Raw genomic sequence first — 18,787 nt, 5'->3', positions numbered from 1 at the left:
GGCAGGGGCACACGGGTGTCACGGGCCAGGAGGTGTCCGGCCCAGGGAACAGCCCCGCTCTCCAAATCCTGGATAAGCGAGCAAAGGTCAGGCAAGGCTTCCAGGAAAGGTGCAATTGGGGAAGCCTAACCTGGTGCGAGTCCTAACGGTGGGTGCAGCACAAGCAGGGACAGATGCTCGGGAGACAGCATGGCCAGAGCAGTGAGCTGGGAGCCACCAGGAGCTGGAGGAGCCCCACATGTGCCAGGGGTGTAGAGAATGGCTGTGGCAAGGATGCTGCAGAGGATTGCAGGGGCTGGTTTTCAACCAGACAAGGGACTGGCAGGATCCAGAAGCTGGCATGGAGGAGGAAAGACACAGCTGAACCCCACCAAGGAAAGGCAGGAGATACCTAGGTCTACCTGAAGTGCTCTTAACACCAAGACTTGGCTATGGCGAGGCACAAAGCTGTAGAAGAACAGAAGTCACAGACTTGAATTTTAAGAAAACTGTTTACTGTCTGGAACTTTTAAAAATATTCCTGAGTCACGATAAACCCCAAAAAAAAGACATTGTTTCCAGTACGGTAGGATGCAGGCTTCAGAAGGGTACCAGATCTCCTAAGAATGCCTCCTCACGTGAAGCACATCCCGTGCCCTCAGAGGCACTTCACGTACCAGCAGTGAGGTTTCAGAGCGGGCTGGCTGGGCTCGGGCCCTCAGCACAGCGCCCAACACTGACTGGCCAGCCACTGAACCAAGTACCGTGGCGTGTCACGCAAGGAAAGCAGAAGGCAGCAGCACGAGGAGCTACGACGCGGATTATTGGTGCCATTTGGGCTCAGCAAGGGAGCAGCCACACCCCAGCTGCTGATGCTCACCACTGGAGCTGCATTCAGTCATTGTCAGCAGCACCGCAGCGAGTGAGGTGCTGCGGGAAGAGGCTCCACAAGTATCTGGACAACAGCTGGGTGCAGAGGAAGGCGGCGTGTGAGCAGGGTAGGAGCAGCTGTACCGTGTGGGCAGAGCGCTGCCACGTCGAGAAGGCAAGAACCAGGCTGAGCATCCTCTGTGTGAGCCCAAAAAAACCCATGCAGGGGCTCTTCGGATACGGGGAGGTGGGGCATCACTTCCCTTTTTGGGTTGCCATAAGTGGCACCGATGCTGTGAGCCCCCCTCCCTCCGTCATCCCCCACTGAAAGAGCCTCATGGTTAATTAAACAGCTCCTGCAGCCTCTTCTCTTCCCCAGCAGCACGGGCTGCTGATGGCGCTGCTGGGCCAGGTGAGAGTCCAGCCCCAAACCCTCCTCAGGAGCTCCGCTGCGATGCGCTGTCCAAGACCTGCTGGGCAATGTGAAGCAAGGCGGGGAAGGCGGAGCTCTTGGGAAACTCCTGGATGAAGTCTCGGCCTTCCTCCAAGCTCTGGCTAAGCTGGGGGTCCAGGGGAACAGAGCCTGTGGGAGAGAAGGAAAGGGGAGAGTGACTGCTGGCTCACCCCAGGGCAAAGGACCGGAGTCAGGGTGAAGAAATAGCCCTGCCAGAGGCATCTCCGGGGCAGCAGGAAGAAGGACAGGCACTGCCTGCACCAAGCCCTTCAGGAGCTGCTTCTCACCTCCCTCTGCTCCGTGGAGAAAACCAAGAACCACACCTCATCTCTGACCAGCCCCAGGGGCTCCCAGGCACAGCCCACCCACCCCAGCACCCCCACAGCACCACGCGGGCGTCACCCCCGATGAGAAGGGCTCTGCTCCAGGGGCCACTCACCCAGAAAGGGGACTCCGGCGTACTTGGCCAGCTCCTCGCCTCCCCCTTTGGAAAAGACGTTTGTGCACTCCTGCAGGAGGAGAACCAGCAGCGAGTCATGCACCCAGCACAGAGCCCTGCGCAGCACCAGCTCCCCTCCACCTTCCTGCCGCAGGGCGCTGCCCTCGCCCCTGCCCTCCCCCAGCTTTTTGTAGGACAGCAGAACCCGTGGCTTCTTTTCCACAGCTCCCCCGGCAGCTTTTTGTCCCCCAGGTTCACAGCACCACCCCCGTGGCGTTTCACTGATCCTATCACCGCGGGGTACGATGCCCCCAAACGCCCAGGAGCCCCCAAAAGCCCGGCAGCACCAACAAACCCACCGAGCAGTGCGGGCAGACGAAGCCACTCATGTTCTCCACGATGCCCAGCACTCGCAGGCCCGTCTTCTTACAGAAGGTCAGCTCTCGCCTCACGTCCCCCACAGCCACCTCCTGCGGGGACAGCGGGGGTGGTTAGAGGTGCCTGTCCCTCCAGAGGTAGCTCTGGAACAGGCACGCGCGTGGTGGCACACGCGAGGAGGGGAATTTGGAGATGTTGCTGGCCATAACTCGGGCCAAGCCCTTCACTACAGGAGCTGCACACAGGGGCTGTGCTGGAGGATGGGTGACGGCGTTATTTGGGGTGCAAACCCGCCTATCGGCCTTGCCCAAGGGCTCCAGCAAGTTGCCCTACCTGGGGCGTTGTGACTAGGATTGCTCCAAGGGGCTTGTAGGGCCGCAGGGCCTCCACCGTGGAGATGTGCTCGTCAGAGGTGCCCGGCGGCGTGTCCACGATGAGGAAATCCAGGTCCCCCCAAGCCACGTCGGCAACAAACTGCTTTATCAAAGCTGCAGGAATAAAGGGCGCCCCATGAGAGATGGAACTCACCCGGGGAGACAGCCCTGCAGAGCAGGAGCCAGCAGCACCCCCGAGAGGCTTTGCTGACCTCCCCGAGCTCTGGAGGCAGCAAGAGCTGACCGTACCGTTTTTCTTGGGGCCTCTCCACACCACGGCGTCGTCCGGCTTCTCCAGCAGGAAGCCGATGGACATGAGCGAGATGCTCTTCTCCTGGTCCACGAAGACCGGCACCCAGCCGCTGTCGCACTGGTGCACGTCCCTGTCCTGCACCCTGAACATGCGGGGTATGCTGGGGCCGCACAGGTCCACGTCCAGGATCCCCACCTGCGGGAGACGAGGCAGAGCCCTGCAGACAGGCCCCCAGAGCACGGCCCCCAGCCCCGCTCTGGGAGAGGGGAAGCAGCACCCAAATGGTTGCAGCTCGCAGCAGCCTGCAGACAGGACTCTGAAACCAAGCTTGAAGCAAAGCTTCAAAGGGCTGCTTTGAGTTCTGACTGCCCTCCCAGTCTCCTTCCCTCCAAGGAAGCACCTCCTGGATATTTACAGGCACTTTGGGGATGTATTTATGGCAGGGACCTGCCAGAAGCTAACAGGCAGTGGCTTTAAGGAGCCCTCCTGGAACTCAGCTGCCTTGTGCTCTCAGCTCCCCTTTGTCCTGGCAGTGCTGACAGCCAGCCTGCCTCATTCCACAGGGGGCTGTGTCACAGCACAAACAAGGAAATCATTTCCCAGTACCCCAGTTTGGAAAACAACACTGGGGAAAAAAAAAAAAAAAAAAAAAGAAAAGAAAAGCTTTGGATCCTGTCAGCCTCTTGGACAAAGGGGGAAAAGAAAAACTTCTGCTGGGCGTTTTAGGATCAGGAAAACCCAGACCCTTAGCAGAGCATCCTTGTGCTGCTCACACAGAGCACGGAAAGGACGAGGATGGATGTTGGGGAGAAGTCGGAGCCCAGCCACTCGCTCACCTTCCTGCCAGCCTGCCGCAGCGCCAGGGCCAGCTGCGTGGCCACGGTGCTCTTCCCCACGCCGCCCTTCCCGGAGAGCACCAGCACGACGTGCCGCACGCCGGACAGGTTGCTTTGCTCTGGGAAAAGGGAAAAAAGAAAGGACCGAGGGGTCAGGGGCGGCAGCGCGGAGCCGTCCCCACGGTGCTGCAGGGGCAGGGGCCGGGTTTGGAGAGGGACCGGGACCGGGGCTGAGCAGAGCCCGCGGGGAGGGCCCGGCCCCGATGACCTCAGCGCTGCGGCAGCGCGGCCACGAGCACCGCGGGGCCCCGGGGTGAGCTCAGCCCCTCGGCGCTTCCTGCCGGGGCCGGGCACCGGGAGGGGCCGGGAACACAACCCCGGTACCGGGGGCAGCGCTGCTGAGGGGCCGCCGCCATGGAGCCCGCGGGGAGCACGGCGGAGCTCATCAGGGCCTGCACACGGGGTAACGGCGGGGGGGGCGGGGGAGAACCGGGGGGGAACCGGGAGGGCCGGGAGGGCCCGAAGGGGAACGGGGGGGAACGGGAAGGGCCCGGGGGGGGACCTGGGGGGTTCGGGAGGGGACCGGGGGGGAACGGGGAGGGCCCGAAGTGGACTGGGGAGGGCCCAGGAGAGGCGGCGCGGGGCCGGGTGCCAGCGGCAGCCCCGCACCAGGGCCCGCGAGGCTCCGGTACGCGGGGAGCCAAGGCCCGGGGCTGGGGCCGAGCGCCAGGGGCGGTCCCGGTCCCGGTCCCGGTCCCGGTCCCGGTCCCGGTCCCGGTCCCGGTCCCGGTCCCGGTCCCGGTCCCGGTCCCGGTCCCGGCGCTCACCGCCCGCCGATGCCGCCCCCTCCATGCTGCCGCTGCCGCGCAGCGCCTCCCGCTTCCGTCTTCCGCCGAGGAAGCCCCGCCTCCCTCCGACTGGCAGGCGCTTCCTCCAATAGCGTGCCGCGTTCTCAGCCCCACCCCGCCCCTCAACCTGCCGCCCGACCAATAGGCTCCGCGCTTTCCCCTCGCCGGCCTCCACCCAATAGCTCTCCTCCGCGATGATTGACGTGAAGCACAGCCAATAATATTGAGCTCCATGCGGGCTCCTCCCACCTCCCTTCACCCAGCGCCGTGAGCGACAGCTGTGCGAACCAACCGCAGGGCGGCGAGGCGGGGGGATGAACCAATGAGCGCGGGGGAGGGGCGGGACCGCGAGCGGATTGTTTATGTGCCGGGAGGGGAAAGTAGGTCGGGGCCGGGGGCGGCGGGGGGGGCCCGGGGGGGCTCCGGGGCGCTGCGGGAGCGGGGCCCGGGGGCGGCCGCCCCCCGCTGGGGGAGCCCCGGTGGGCGCCGGAGCGGGCCCCGAGGCCTCGGCCAGGCCCCAGGCGCTGAGGCCCAGAGGCTGCGGGGGGCTGGGGGGGGCCCGGCCTAGGCCTGGGGCAGGGCCTAGGCCTGGGGCAGGGCCGGGCCGGGCCTTGCGGTGCCCCCCCCACCCCCCTCAGCGGCCTCCTCCGTGCCTGGGAGCCGCCAGCGGGGGCTGGGCGAGGTGGGAGCCCTGGGGCTGTGCCCCCTGGGGGAGGCCGAGCACAGAGCCCCGGGTGCTGTGGGGTGGCAGAGGGGTGCTGGCACCGCGCCTATCCTAATGGCCCCTTTTTTTTTCTCCTCCGTCCCCCCGCAGCCTACCTGTCCCGGAACGCCATGGCTCGCCGCACGCGGAGCAGCCGGGCCTGGCACTTCGTGCTGAGCGGGGTGCGCCACGAGGCCGACAGCCGGGCGGTCGCTTTGGCCAGCGGAGCGCGAGGCTGGGGCTACGACTCGGATGGGCAGGTAGGAGGGTGCTGGGGCCGCAGCACGGCACGCCAAGGGGAGCTGCCCTCTCCCTCCATCCCGACACCCAAGGGCTGTGTCAGCGGGCAGCTGGTGCTGTAGCACGCAGCTGGCCAAAATCAGGAAATAATCCTAATAAATTATACAGGCAGGCTGGTGAGATGGAGGTGGTTGCTGACTGCAAGCTGTAGCGTGGGGCTCCCAGTGCCTCTCCCCAAAGCAGCGCTCAGGGAGCCCCACGGTTCTGCACCACAGCTCCGTGTCTTCTGGCTGGTCAGGCCAGGCAACCGACTCATACTAAATTAAACACTTTTTAAAAGCACGTAAAGCACACGTATATGAGGAAATAAAGAATATACACAGGATTTTCAAAATACTCATTTTAACTAGTGATCTCAACACGCATTTAAACTGCATCCATTCTCCAGTGTGGCTCCCTGTACGGCTGTTCTAACTTCTGGTCGTTGTGCAGCTGATGCTGGGGGACTGCTTAAGTCTGTGCAATTACGGTCTCAAAGTGAGGTGGATTTGCCTCAGCCATCCTTCACGTTTTTCCCCAGTCCTTCCTCCTTTTCCCCAGTTCTTGAGCACGTGAGCTGAGCTCCCTGCACAGCCTGTGCAGCAGTGGGAATACAGGGAGCTGGAAGCCCGGCTGAAGCACTGCAAGGCCAATGCTAGAACATGGGGCCCAAATCCAGGCACTGCACTCCCAGAAAATGTCAGCACAGCTTTGTGTTTCTGAAGCCAGGCTTCTAAGTAGCTGAGTCAGGAAAGGCCAATGAAAAACAGAAATCAAGCAGGCCGGGGAAGGAGGGGATGAGCAGCAGATAATTAAACTCGAGTCATTTCAAGCCCCAGTGTCTTACGCAGCTACAACACCCTGAGTTTAAGGGACTGTTGTCTTTAAATACTGATGACAAAATCTGCTGTGGGTTTTGCTGGCTGCTGAGGGAGTGACTAACGAGCAGGGATGTCTGACAAGTTAGTAAGCCTGGAGTAATTCGCTGAGATCTGTAGTAAGAGACCCCGTTAGGAAACACCAAGCCTCTTGTAACCTGCGGGGCGAGGCAGGGCCCTTCCTCTTATGTTGTCTGGTGCCGGGACGCTCGGGGGTCAGGGAGGAATGGTACATCGGGATTTTGTGTTTGTGTCTGAAAGTAAACAAAAGCCTTTTAATCCTTCACCAGGTTCCCTGTGGGCCTCTCTGCCTGCCTGCTGCTCCTCTCTTCTGCCCTCTCCCCTGCCTGGCCTCCTGTCCCCTTCCCTCTTCTCTCCAGGGCAGCAGTTCCCAGCAGCCTGGCTCTTCCCTGGTTTGGCAGCGAGGTGCAGAGCCCTGTGGAGATGTACGGGTTCTGTGCCCAGCCCTGTGTTACGCATCAGCTCTTTTTTGGGGTTTATTGGCTGGCAATTTGCTCAAAAATCTCTGTGTGGACTGTGGTGCTGCTCTCCCTGCCCCTGGAAGCTGCGGGGGCACAAACCAGCAGGTCCTGGAGCAGTGTGATCAGGGTGGCTCAGCCCTTTGCCTCCCTACACGGCAGGGCCACGATGCAGCCGTGCTGCCACTGCCACGAGCCCGGGGACGTCCCCAGGGAGCCCTCCCCGAGCAGCCTGGCTCTGACCTCGGGGGCGCGGGGCAGTGACGTTCCTCTGCCTGTCCCCGCAGCACAGCGACTCGGATTCGGAGCCGGAGTTCTCCTCCCTCTCGCCCTCCATCCCGAGCGCCATCCCTGTGACGGGGGAATCCTACTGCAACTGCGAGAACCAGAGCGAGGCTCCCTACTGCTCCAGCCTGCACGCCCTGCACCGCGTCAAGGACTGCCAGTGCGGCGAGGAGGATGAGTGTAAGGGAAGGGGGTCCCAGACCACCCGCTGGAGGCCTTTGGGGTTCGAGGTGGGTGCGGTCCTGGCCTGGGGGCACGGACTGCGCCTCTGTGTGGATCTTTGCTTCTCCACGGGGCCCTTATCTGTGTTCCAGCACCCGCTGCTCCTTTGTTTACATCTCAAGGCCACGTAGGCTTTAGGAAGATTTCAGGCACGTGCGTCCCGTGGCGTTCCAAGAGCTGGGTGCTCAACTTGTTAACACATCAGGGTTCACCTCTGGAGACTTTCAAATCCAGCCGAGGCCGCCAGTGGAGTTAGCTCCTGTGGTTCCAGCCCCGTTAATGCTGATCTCTGGTAGAGCTGGCAGGGCGCCCGGGTGCATGGTGGGGCTTTCTCAGAGCAGGCAGAAAGGTAGAGAGAGAGAGGGTGGGCCTGGGCTGGCTGAGAAAGTCCGTGGCACAGCAGAACTCCTGTAGTACTCACGCTTTGACCCTAGCCATGTGAGCCAATGAGAAGTGAGTGTGATTCTCTCGGAGGAAAGGAGGTCTGTGGAGCTTTGTGTTAGCCAGAAAAGGAACTGGTGGTGTCAGGCAGGAGAGAGCATTGAACTGTCCCTGCTGGGACACTGCAGAAGAGTTCAGCCCTCAAATAATTCTCCCGTGTGCACAGCTTAGGATTTAGCCTCTTAAATGTTTTTTTTTTTTTTTTTTTTAAAAAAAAGTAAATCTTGACAGGCCCTCAAAACAACTGTCCATCTGTGCTTTGGCTGGGAAATAGCTCCCTGCAGGCCTTTGCCCATCCTTGTCCCCTCTGTCCTTCCCGAACAGATTTTGACTGGGTGTGGGATGACCTGAACAAGTCGACGGCCACCCTGCTGACCTGCGACAACCGCAAGGTGAACTTCCACATGGAGTACAGCTGCGGCACTGCGGCCATCCGGGGCAACAAGGAGCTGGCAGACGGGCAGCACTTCTGGGAGATCAAGATGACCTCTCCGGTCTATGGCACGGACATGGTATGTGGGGCCAGGTTGCTCACAGGCGTGCAGAAAAGCCCGCTGTGCGCTGAGCAGGGCAGCAGGCTTCCTCCAGCAGCTCACCTGGGCGTCCTCGCCTAGCAGTAAGGAAATTGAAGCTGGGAGGGTAAATGGTTTTAGGTGAGACCACAGTAATTAGGACCAGAACCTGATTTTCTTGCTTCCCTTTCACGCTACTGGTCGATCACCACCGATAAACTCAGTGAGGACGAAGGTCAGGCCTCAGCACGGGGCAGTGTCCGGGCGGGCTGTGGTTAGCAGCAGGGCTCTGCTGGGTGCTGCTGAGTCGTTTCCTGCCCCCAGGCCTGGAACTTGCCTCTTGTGGGGCTGGGATGGGTGCCCTGCTGTGACCACTGCTCGTGTGGCTTGTGACCAGGGCCCGACCTCACTCCCCAAAATTAATGCAGGGGCCACAGCCCCGTTAGCTCCCCCAGTCCTGCTCAGGCTGCTCCTCATGCTGGCCCCCGAGCGCTGAGCACCAGCCAAACCCTTCAGGGGAGATCTGACACCCCCGGCTTGGCTTCACCCAAATTCCCAACCTGTGGGGCTGTGCCGATAAAGGAGGGGAGAGGAGGGGAGACCCGGTGCCCCCGCAGGTGCTAAGCCTGTGCTCTTCCTCCCAGATGGTAGGAATTGGGACGTCGGACGTGAACCTGGACAAGTACCGCCACACCTTCTGCAGCCTGCTGGGCAAGGACGAGGACAGCTGGGGACTCTCCTACACAGGTGACATGGGCAGGGCAGCCGGGAAGCCAGCAACAGGCTCAGGAATTCAGTGGCCTGAATGGGATTACGGCCAAAAAGGCCACCTGGCCTGTGAATCACGTAGTTAACTATAATGAGCTGCTGCCTCTTCACTTCCCCAGTGCTGCTGCACGCCTGTGGGGCTTGCCTAAGCACCGCATTGCGTAGGACAAACTGCTTCCTGCTCCCAGCTCTTGGGGCAGCAAACCGTACCTGCGTTTTGCAGACCCCTTAGAACCAGCGTGTGAATTTCCAGGGCCTCTGGCTGCAGGTTGAATATCACTGAGGCAGGTTTCAGTGCTGCTGCCAGGGCTCTGGTATTCCAGAAGCTCAGCTTCCCTCTTCCCATCACGCACCCTGAGGAGGAGGGCAGTCAGTGAGTGGTTAGGGGACAGAGGGCTTTGGTAGGCACTGACAGGCTGTACCAGAGGGAGCTTGCAGTGAAGCATGTGAGAATTGGGGTGAATCTGTGGAGCGCAGACTTTCTATTGAATGCAAGGTGTGTTGTTTTAAGGACTGCTGCATCACAAGGGTGACAAGACAAACTTCTCCTCGAGGTTTGGCCAGGGCTCTATCATCGGGGTGCATTTGGACACGTGGCACGGGACACTCACGTTCTTCAAAAACCGCAAGTGCATAGGTAAGAGCAAGGGCAGCCACGGTGGCCTTCAGGCGCAGAGGGGAATGGGTTGGAGTGCTGCAGCTTTAGCTGAACTCAAAAGTTTGGCTGCAGCTGGGCTGCAAGGGAAAATACTGGCAAAGTCAGTCAAAACTAACGTGAAGCCTCCCTGATGCTGTCCCCTGCAGGGGTTGCAGCTACGAAGCTGCAGAACAAGAAGTTTTACCCCATGGTGTGCTCGACAGCAGCCAAGAGCAGCATGAAGGTGATCCGCTCCTGCGCCAGCTGCACGTCTCTCCAGTACCTCTGCTGCTACCGCCTGCGCCAGCTCCTGCCCAACTATGTGGACACGCTGGAGGTGCTGCCCTTGCCACCAGGACTCAAGCAAGTGCTACACAACAAACTGGGGTGGGTCTTAAGCATGAACTATAGCACATCAAAGCCTTCCTCCTCATCGTCAGGAAGCGACTCAGATAGCTCCTGTGGCTCGGATGCAGAGGCCTGCCAAAGGAAGAGGTGCAGGAGGACATAGTGTCTCTTCAGACGAACTGCTCTGAGGGAGTCGGGTGGCGTTTTGTTCCGCCGCCTGCAAGGGCAGGCCAGGCCTGACGCACCTCATTCTTCACGGGGACATCCGTTTCTACTTGTTTGTGAAGATTTCTCTTACTCTGGTTGAAATCTTTAGCCTAAACATCCGTCACTTGCGTGGAAAATACCTGCTGACTAAGAGGTCTCAGCTCTGTGGAACAGGTAAACTGCAGCCAAGTACCTGGGGTTAATCTGCTGGCTCGGCATCAAAGCCATCACCTCGTCCTGAAGGAAGCCTCCTCGCTGCAGGCTGTCAGCAGAGAAACAAGATTTAAGGAGGCCTCCCGGTCTCAAAGCATACTTCTAGCAAACCCTCGTCAAATAACTGACTTGATTCATCAAAAGACGAAATCAAAGACCAGTCCCCCTCCTCCTAACCGTTGTGTGTTGGTTTGGTATCCACCATGAATTCATCACACTGTGGGGCATGATCGAACGGCAGCACTTAGGGAAGCGGGCTCCTAGGGATGAATCTGTGCCACTTGTGAAAGAGCAATTACTTAAAAGAGTTGAGCTGTTAGTGATCATTCTTGAGCCCCCCCCATGACTTTAATTGCTTTGCATGTTGGCTACTGCTGCTTCTCCTGTATCAAAGACTGTATTAAACTGTAATAAAAAAAAGTATAAACTGCCTTTCATTCCTCTGATGGCCCTTAAAGGCATGATTCTGAATGTGGTTGACAAAAATAGCCACGCTAGCAAAGCCAATAGCCCGGAGGGGATATTTTAAATACAACACTTGTCTGTGAGGTCTAGATGAGGTGAAGGAGGTGGAGGTTACCTTGCCTCTGCCCTGCTGAGGGTTCTTGCACTTCTCACTGGACCACCACAGCCTGGCCTCGATGGAGCTCCAGCAGAGCCATGCTGACGCCTGTGGCTGCAGACAGGAAGGGAGGGCTGCAGCGTTTGGTAAGAAGTGTTCTGACAGGTTATGGCCAGAAAACCTCAAACGCCCACTCCAGAGCCTGAAAGTCAGAGCAGCTTGTGTGTGCAGGGCAGGCGCTGACCACGACCTGCGTGCTGCCTGCAGCAGGCCCCTTCTCCTACGTGCTGGAGAGAAATGCTGGATCAGAGCCTGGAACAGAAATAATCCAGTAGTGGCCTGGTACCGCTGCCAGCAAGTGGCACTCAGCAGAGCCTTCCTGCTTTTTTTTTTTTTTTTGCGTTTCAGCTGCTCTAAGATTTTAGACAGGAAAGAGGAGGGAAAAGTGCTTTACTGGCTCCTTGCAGATTAGGCCACGAGCACTGGGAGTGAGCAGCACGGTGAGGGGTCAGGTACTCGAGCACTTCTTGCCAGGTTTCTGCCACGCTGTCAGGACAGCCGGGCTCCAGGGACTTTATCAGTCAGCAGCCTCCCAGTGCTGCTACTGTGAACACAAGTAGCCACCTGCTGCCTTTTCTCCTGCTCGTTGTAGACCTGCAAAAGCCTTGTGCAAAGCCTTTTGCTCCGCCTGCGTTTATTCCCCACGACCGTGCCTTTCCTTCCCGCATCATGAATCTTTAAACAAAGATGGCTCTGGCGTCTCTGGTTACAGGCTCTGAATGCGAGCTGTAATTAAGCAGGGCAGGCTCTCTGTCAATCCATCTGTAGTCGTGCTCCAGCCAGAAAAAACTGCCTTGCTGGATTTCTCCTCGCAGGAACTAATTCAAGCCTTAGCAGATGGAGACAGAAGAATCACTGGCACGGAGGAACTTTCTTCTGAGGGTGCCCTCCCACTTTCACAGCACCGGTTGCTGCTGGTTTGAGCTGGCGAGCTGTGCTGCATGGGAAGAAGCTCGGGGGGTTCCATGTCACTATGGAAGGCCCCAGTCAACATTACCAAAACCTCAGTTTGGGGTCCCCCATCCCAGTTGCAGCTATTTCTGAGAGAGAAGCAGAATTTTTGCTTTGGGAAAGGAGAATCCCATCATAGCCCACCAGGCTGTGTGGAGTTTTCTGGAGCTTATGTGGTATTTCCTTGTGTTGGGAGCTCAGCCAACAAACTCCCCTGCCCCGCTTCAAGCTCTGTGTTATCCTAGGATGGATGTGGTTCCTCTCTGGCCAGCTGGCTCTGATGGCTGGTGGACATTTTCCTAAAAGCAAGTCCAGCAGGATCCACCTGCCTGAGGAGGCTGCAAGAAGGACCCAGAGTAACAGGAGGTCGGACCTTGATAAGGAATCAGCAGGGAGCAGGGCATTAAAAGTCAGGAGACAGGGGCACAAAATATTGAGCTCGTTCAGCACCACACCTGACGGGCAGCATGGGACAGACTTACCCCATGGCTGTCTCAGCAGAGGAGCTGACCCTGTGCTGCTCAGGGACAGCTCACCACCACTTTCAGACCCAGCTCCTGCTCCAAACACGCCTCAACTCTCGAAGGAGCCAGCCTGCTTTCCAGCCAGAGGGATATTAAAGCTAGGGCAGCTAAAAGAGGAAAGGAGAGCCAAGAGGCTGAAGAAAGCATCTGTAACAAGACATTTATTGATGTGCAAGGCTCTGTTCTGAAACAGAATCAGCTGCTTCCACTGGCTGGGCTCCCAGCTGCACGGCCATGCCAGCAGCAGCTCCGTGACTGCTGAGTTTTGGCAGATAAAAAGGACGGGGCTGACCAAGGCAGCCCACGGCCCCACTATGCCATCAGGTCCAGGACAAGGTCGGGGTCGGAGGAAGAGGTAGACGTGGTGGGTAAATCTGTCCCAAGGCGGCGGTCCTACCCACTGATGTCTGATTTCACTGGGATGTCGCTCAGCAGAAGGAGCCTCTCATCATCGCTGCGCTCTTTGTAGGCCTTCAAGTGCAGAAGAGAAGGAAGCAGTTAATGAGGATGTTCTGAGCGAATTCTCCCATCTCCACCGCGAGGCTCAAGCCCATCACTGCACTGAGGAGCCCCGGCTGAGCCTTCAGCCAAACACACAAGGGTCAGGGGATGAAACTTGGAAGAATCGAGACCTGCAAACAGGCTTCACGCACACCGAGTTGTGTTGCCCCTCTGGTGTAAAATGAGATTGCTGCAAAGCCACTTCTGAAGAGGGTATGCTAGGGACAGAGATCAAAGCTCCAGGGGAAGTAGAAGAGGATATTTGACTATGTGAGACTTAAAAAAAAAAAGTTCTGTCACAGTTCCTGATCTAATGGAAAGAGCTTAAGTGATTAATGCTCACACAAAATGGAAACGAGCACGTGCTGACAAAACAAATGTCTTTATAAATGGGCTAAGTTGCTGTTGGAAGGGTCACACAGCACCCTTGTCCAATCCTGCTCCCCCAGCACCTCACTGACAGCGATCTCACAAACCAGCAGGAAGCTACGGGCAGGAGGGAGAGGGAGAATTGAGTGAGCTAAATCAGCTCCCCGAAGGATGAGATGAACATAAAAGCAAGGGAAGTGTGGGCATGCTGCTGGTGACAGCTCAGGGGCCTTGTGGTCTGTAGGGGCAACACGCGTGTTCTGCTAGGAGGGATTTGGAGCTGTCCCGCTAACGGCAGCCACCCGTGACACTGCCCATTTCAAATAAAAGCAAGAAAAGCTGATGGACAGACTGCTGGGCAAAGGCGATGGGATGTATACAGCAGACGCTCGGCTGCATTTGCTGGGATATGCTGCCAAATAGATAGACAAGCAACAATGCAAAGAAAGATGCATGAAGCTGGTTCCTCTAGGCAAGATGAAGGCAGAAAGAGGCCTGGAAGGGCTAATGAGCAGCTGAAATGTAGCTTTTGTTTCAGCTACTGCTGCAACAAAACCATGGCTTAAGTTGAACACCGTCTGGACACAATCCTCTCTTTTCTGGAGAGCTGGTTACAAACTCAGGACTTGCTTGCTCCATCCACAAAGACCTTCAAACAAGGAAACCTGTGGCACCCCTCCCTACCATCACCTTCCACGCAGCAAGCTTTAACAGGACACCAAGGGGTTTGAGGGCTTACCTGTACCAGGAGGCTTGGGGAGGGATGTGCTTCTGCTACCGCTGCTGCTGTTGCAGAGCTGACCCTATTAAACTGCTGGATTTGTCTCTCCCACACCTGCCACAGTCCTGTGCCATCCTCCTCCACTCGCACCCTGCTGCCTGAGGTCCCCGCAGTGCGGAAAGGCAACTCGTGCATCTCCTGCTGCCTCCTGCAGACAGACAGAGTGCAGAGAGCAGGACCAGGGGACAGCGTGTGCTCAGAAAGTGCCTGCAGATCCCAGATCCTAGCATTAGGCAGTTGGCTTCCTTCTAAACCCTCCCTGTGTTCAGGACTAATATTTATTCCTCACCATTTCCTTCCTTCCCTGGAAAGCTTCAGAACACTTGGGTGAAAAGGTTTTCCTGAGGCTCTTCTTTTCCCTCTATTCTTAGTGCTGAATCACAACAACACTCACCGTGACAGCGGGGTGATTTTCATCAGCACAGAGGTCTGAAAATGATCTAGTCCAAGCCCTTACCCTGACCAGCACACACTGGCAGTCACAGGTAAGTGTTTCTGTAGCTTCTGCTGACATTTTCCAAAGCTCCGGGCCTGGGGCTCGACCAAATCCAGCAACACGACTCACTTGTACGGGCGTTTTGCTATCGCCTTCATCAGTGCAGAAACGTGTTTGCCAAACTCCTGCCACACGTGCCTAGGAAGAGTACATCGGTGTTACCCCATGGCTGGAGCACCACCAGCACCTGGAGGAGAAGCGATGCTGTAAGACCAAGCAATGGGAAAAAGACAGGCTCAGGTGGGCCAGGACAACCTGAGACCCTCAGCCTCCTTCAAACGCACACTGAAACTTCACCCAGCAGTGCTAGCATGGCCCTGGCCACCCAAGGGACCCGGAGGCAGAAGCAAGGGAAGCCCAGGGTAGTACCACGTCCCTCAGCAGGGCTGGAAGGGGAGGGAGGCAGCGCTGAGTGCATGTTTGAGCTCTGTTTACACAGCACAGCAAAGCCTGCTCATCCTTCTTAGCTCTCAGTAAGCCAGCGGGTCAGCGCCCCTTTTGGGGCAGGAATTTAGCTCAAGGGATATCGAGCAAGAGTTGGATCCCATCTGACCTAGTTTGTGACTGCTGCGGCATCACGAGGAGCGCTTCTGCTCTGCTGCGGGACACGAGTTTTGCAAGGCAGGGACCTGAGCGAGAACCCACAGCGAACCTGGCAGCTGCTGGTGGCACTGGGGAGGGGAGGCTGGGTCAGCTCCAAACCGGGATCCCAGAACAACGAGCTCTGAGGATGCACGTGGAGGCAACTTGATCCAAGCCAGCCCCCACCTCCCCTGGCAGAGCATCCCTTACACAGAAGGGCACCCCAGTGGGAGCCTTTTCCATACAGTTCAACCACGAGGAAGACAAAACACCAAGGAGCATGAGAAGTTTTACCTCCAGTACCTCCCGTTGAGTCATGGACAGCTCAGGGCCGGGCTGGGATCCGGGACGTTGCTTTGCAGGGCTCCGTTCCCAGTTACACCTGTAAGCAAGGCACACAGCTCCCAGCCACGTGCTGCGGATTCACGCCTCGGGCTGCTGACTGATGAAGAGGAAGAGGCCAGGCTTAACGCGCTCACGTTTGCCACCTCCCAGCCTGACTTACAGGTGGAGACAAAGCTCCCCTGAGAGGCAGCGCTGCTCCTGCAGGCACACGGACACGGCTCTGCAGGCTGTGAGCTGGAAGGATGTGGCTACGAGAGGAGAAGGTGAGACCCAAAAGCAGGGTGAGCACTGCTTGGTTCCTTCAGTGGCAGAACTCAGCAGGCCACAGCTGATTTTTTTTTTTTTTTTAAGAAGTAACATTCTTGGTTAAATTTATCCTCACTGGCTTAAGTGAGAAAGAGCCCAGGAGGTGGTGAGGCAAGAGCTCTCCCTGGGAAATACTCCCTGGGAAAAAGGACAGGGCAGACCTGCCTACTGTGGCTGCATCGATGTGGGGAAGCTCTGGGTGATCACACTCACCACAGAGAGGGGATTCCTCTGCTGTGCATGCACACAGACAGGAAGGGCTCAGGCACTGGGAGCAACAAACAAATGAGACATTCAAGGTACAAAAAAAGAGCTCCAGGCACCGAACCTCCCTCTGCATGAGCTGCACAGCACGCTGAGAACAGAAGGGCCCCGTGCACCAAGAGGGGCTGTGGTGTAATTCAGCAAGAGCCGTATCACTGCAGCCCTCCACCTGGTACGGAGTAGCCTTACCTGCAAACACCTTCTCACTACGAGATCCTCAGAGTCCGCTGTGGATGTGGACGGATTTACAAGACTGCAAAACCCAAGCCCCAGCCCCCCTGAGCACAAACTTTGCTCTGGCCAAAGGCAATGCTTGGTTCAGCTCAGGCTGACTCCCTGCTGGGGCATTGACAAAACTCTGAAGCAAGACAAATCACACCCGAGTGTGCAGCAGCCTTCCTCTCTGAAATAAGCCCTCCCCATCTCCAAGCAGCATCCTGGCTTGGGTTTAAAGGACTGCACATCATCCCTAAAGACCTACTGCCACACTCAGATAGCGCTTCTCCCCCAGGTTCTCTCATTCCAAACCACTGCAAACACAGCTTTGTTTCAGGGTGGAGCAAGGGCAGTTTTGGGTGAACGCTCCCTCCCCTTCCATGGTTCCTTGGCTAAATGAGTAAACATTACAGAGTGCTTTGTATAGGTGTGGCTCAGAGATCTGGATCACCTGGGTTAGGGAAAAGCGGCGCTTTAGAAAATCTTCCAGCTCCACTAACATCAGCATCTCCTTCTCCTCTTCAGTCTTCACCGTGGAGTCATCCTAAAGAAGAAGAAATCATTTCCAACACAAGCAGGTGTCCAGAGAGAAGGCAGGCAGCAAGTCTCCAGCCAGGCAGTGCCCATGCTGTGTCAGTACTACGCTGGTGGAAGACCATGGCTGAACCGAAAAGTAAAAAACCTCCCCACACAAGCAGATCACTGAAGGTGCAATAACCACCTGGGGAGGAAAGCAGGGACAGCTGCAGGAACTGCCATGAAGCTGAAGAGACAAAACGGGCTCTGTCTGCACCACGTGCAGTTATGTGACTACAGGTAACGTAGGTACAGATATTGTGATCTATTGTATGACCACAGCATCTGCAATGTTTTATCCAGAAACAGCCAAAATACAATTCTGCCTCTGCCTGAAATTCTTGTGGTGGGGGTGAGGACAAGAACAGCCTTCCTCTGCCTCTGCTGCTGCCACGCAGATACTGTTTACACAGAACCTGCCAAAACCAAGCTGAAACGGGCACTGTAATTAGTACCAGAAGGCACCTGCCAGCTTCCAGGTTCCCAGCGAGCAGGATTCAGGGAACAGTCACAAGGCTTTCTAAACTGGGGGCCCTGTGGCAAATTTGCCCAGCCTTTTCCAGCCGTGCAGCTGCTGCCTGTGGCAGCACGCCATGCACAGCATCTGCTCTGGAAAAGCTGCTGCCCTCCTAAATAAACCTCCGTATGAATGACTTGTGGAGGACTCATTCTCGCTTGCTACAGATTCCCCAGACCTGCCTGAAACAATCAGGTGTAGATGTTGAAAAGCCATCGGCTTTGGAATAACCCGAATGAGAATCAGTCCCATCTCCGCTCCCTGAGCTAACTGTGGTCACCAGCAATCAGCATTTCTGAGGCTGACGATGCCAGTATCCAGCCTAGGAAGCCACGTCAAAGCCTTTTCCCCCCAGCACATCTGTTGCCAGATTGCATTTACTGCGGAGAAGCCGAGAGAGACTCACCGGAGCAGACGGAGTGCTTGCTGTGCTTCTCCTCCAGGTTGTGCTGCAGGGAATGGCCTGAGGCTCAAAAGAATATTTACAGTCCAAGGAACTTAAAACCTTGATCCAAACATCTGAGCCAGGATCTTTGAGGAGACCTGTGGAGAAGGAAAGAACAATCAACAACCCTGACATGAGAAAATGAGATAGTTCATGAGCATGGAGAACGTGCTCTTAATTACCAGCTCTGTGAGGAGCGTCGGGTGTAGCTAACGTGAGTGGACACCACCCACTGCCTGCCCTCCTTACAGCTGCCTGCAAACCTATCACACCAACTGCTTGCACTGTTTCCTTGGACAGATGCCTGTCCTAGACTGAATTTGAGATGTTTCAAGAAAATAGCACAACTAAGAGTGCAAGGGAAGGGTTAAGAACATGCTGTTTGGAGGGAGGTTAATAATGCAAAACAAAACAAAACAACCCCCAAACCATCAAAAGACCATGAATGGGCTGCCCAGGGAAGTGGCTGAGTCACCATCCCTGGAGGTCTCATTTAGAGCTCAGTGATATGGTTTACCGGAGGACTGGTTAGTGGTAGCTCAGAGGTCGGACTGGGTGATCTTGGAGGTCATTCCGACCTCGGTGATTCCGGGATTTTGGGATTTTAAAAGCAAAGATCCCGCAGCATTTCCCCTCGGGGGCTGTGCGTTACGCCAGGGGGAGAAAGGCCACCAAAACGCCCTCCTGGAGCACGGGGAGCAGCGCAGCCCCCCCAGCAGCGGCTGGATCCCCCAAAACACGGGACATTTTGTACACGGGCACATTTTGTACAGCCCGAGCAGAGCCCAACGGGACTGCTGGAGCACGGGGGGGGGCTCCCCTCTTCGGGCGAGGCACCGCGGAGCTCGAGGCAAAACCCCACGAATTGCTTCAAACCCACAAAACCCGG

At 57.2% G+C, this 18,787-nt stretch overlaps 3 protein-coding genes across 5 annotated transcripts; 1 reads left to right on the top strand and 2 right to left on the bottom strand.

Moving 5' to 3' along the window:
* Positions 1–472: 472 nt before the first annotated feature.
* NUBP2 (NUBP iron-sulfur cluster assembly factor 2, cytosolic) lies at positions 473–4,754 on the bottom strand. Its single transcript, XM_072023725.1, has 7 exons — positions 4,411–4,754; positions 3,584–3,702; positions 2,744–2,942; positions 2,454–2,608; positions 2,102–2,212; positions 1,743–1,812; positions 473–1,432 (listed from the first exon to the last, which is right to left on the bottom strand). Exons 1-7 carry the CDS (start codon positions 4,433–4,435, stop codon positions 1,287–1,289), a joined length of 825 nt encoding a protein of 274 aa, XP_071879826.1. The 5' UTR covers positions 4,436–4,754; the 3' UTR covers positions 473–1,286.
* On the top strand, positions 3,888–10,840 carry SPSB3 (splA/ryanodine receptor domain and SOCS box containing 3). Of its 3 annotated transcripts, none has more exons than XM_038187150.2 (7): positions 3,888–4,046; positions 5,246–5,394; positions 7,058–7,235; positions 8,043–8,230; positions 8,875–8,977; positions 9,510–9,635; positions 9,803–10,840. In XM_038187150.2, exons 1-7 carry the CDS (start codon positions 3,998–4,000, stop codon positions 10,144–10,146), a joined length of 1,137 nt encoding a protein of 378 aa, XP_038043078.2. In that variant the 5' UTR covers positions 3,888–3,997; the 3' UTR covers positions 10,147–10,840. The 3 variants fall into 3 exon arrangements, with proteins under 3 accessions (XP_038043078.2, XP_038043077.1, XP_027325202.1); XM_038187149.2 differs by lacking the exon at positions 3,888–4,046 and adding an exon at positions 4,734–4,811; XM_027469401.3 differs by lacking the exon at positions 3,888–4,046 and adding an exon at positions 4,836–5,113.
* Positions 10,841–12,643: 1,803 nt separating this feature from the next.
* On the bottom strand, positions 12,644–18,787 carry EME2 (essential meiotic structure-specific endonuclease subunit 2). The gene is given in 8 exon segments (XM_072023728.1): positions 12,644–12,971; positions 14,110–14,299; positions 14,717–14,778; positions 14,781–14,834; positions 15,524–15,658; positions 16,431–16,502; positions 16,812–16,904; positions 17,860–18,787. Coding segments are annotated over 8 exon segments (939 nt in total). The 5' UTR covers positions 18,034–18,787; the 3' UTR covers positions 12,644–12,812.

This window comes from Anas platyrhynchos, chromosome 15 (genome assembly GCF_047663525.1).
Source record: "Anas platyrhynchos isolate ZD024472 breed Pekin duck chromosome 15, IASCAAS_PekinDuck_T2T, whole genome shotgun sequence".
NCBI lineage: Eukaryota > Metazoa > Chordata > Aves > Anseriformes > Anatidae > Anas > Anas platyrhynchos.
Note: the sequence above shows the minus strand (reverse complement) of the source record. Positions and strands in the feature narration are given on the sequence as shown.

Bases quoted from the DNA above. Each gene is read 5' to 3' on its own strand.
- SPSB3 (XM_038187149.2), top strand. From the start codon at position 4,754: ATGAGCGCGGGGGAGGGGCGGGACCGCGAGCGGATTGTTTATGTGCCG. The intron at 8,978-9,509 runs GTGACATGGGCA...TGTTGTTTTAAG, and splicing joins CTGGGGACTCTCCTACACAG to GACTGCTGCATCACAAGGGT. The intron at 9,636-9,802 runs GTAAGAGCAAGG...TGTCCCCTGCAG, and splicing joins CAAAAACCGCAAGTGCATAG to GGGTTGCAGCTACGAAGCTG.
- NUBP2 (XM_072023725.1), bottom strand. From the start codon at position 4,435: ATGGAGGGGGCGGCATCGGCGGGCG. The intron at 2,943-3,583 runs GTGAGCGAGTGG...CGTCTCCCGCAG, and splicing joins TGCGGCAGGCTGGCAGGAAG to GTGGGGATCCTGGACGTGGA. The intron at 1,813-2,101 runs GTGGGTTTGTTG...CTCCTCCTGCAG, and splicing joins TCGTCTGCCCGCACTGCTCG to GAGTGCACAAACGTCTTTTC.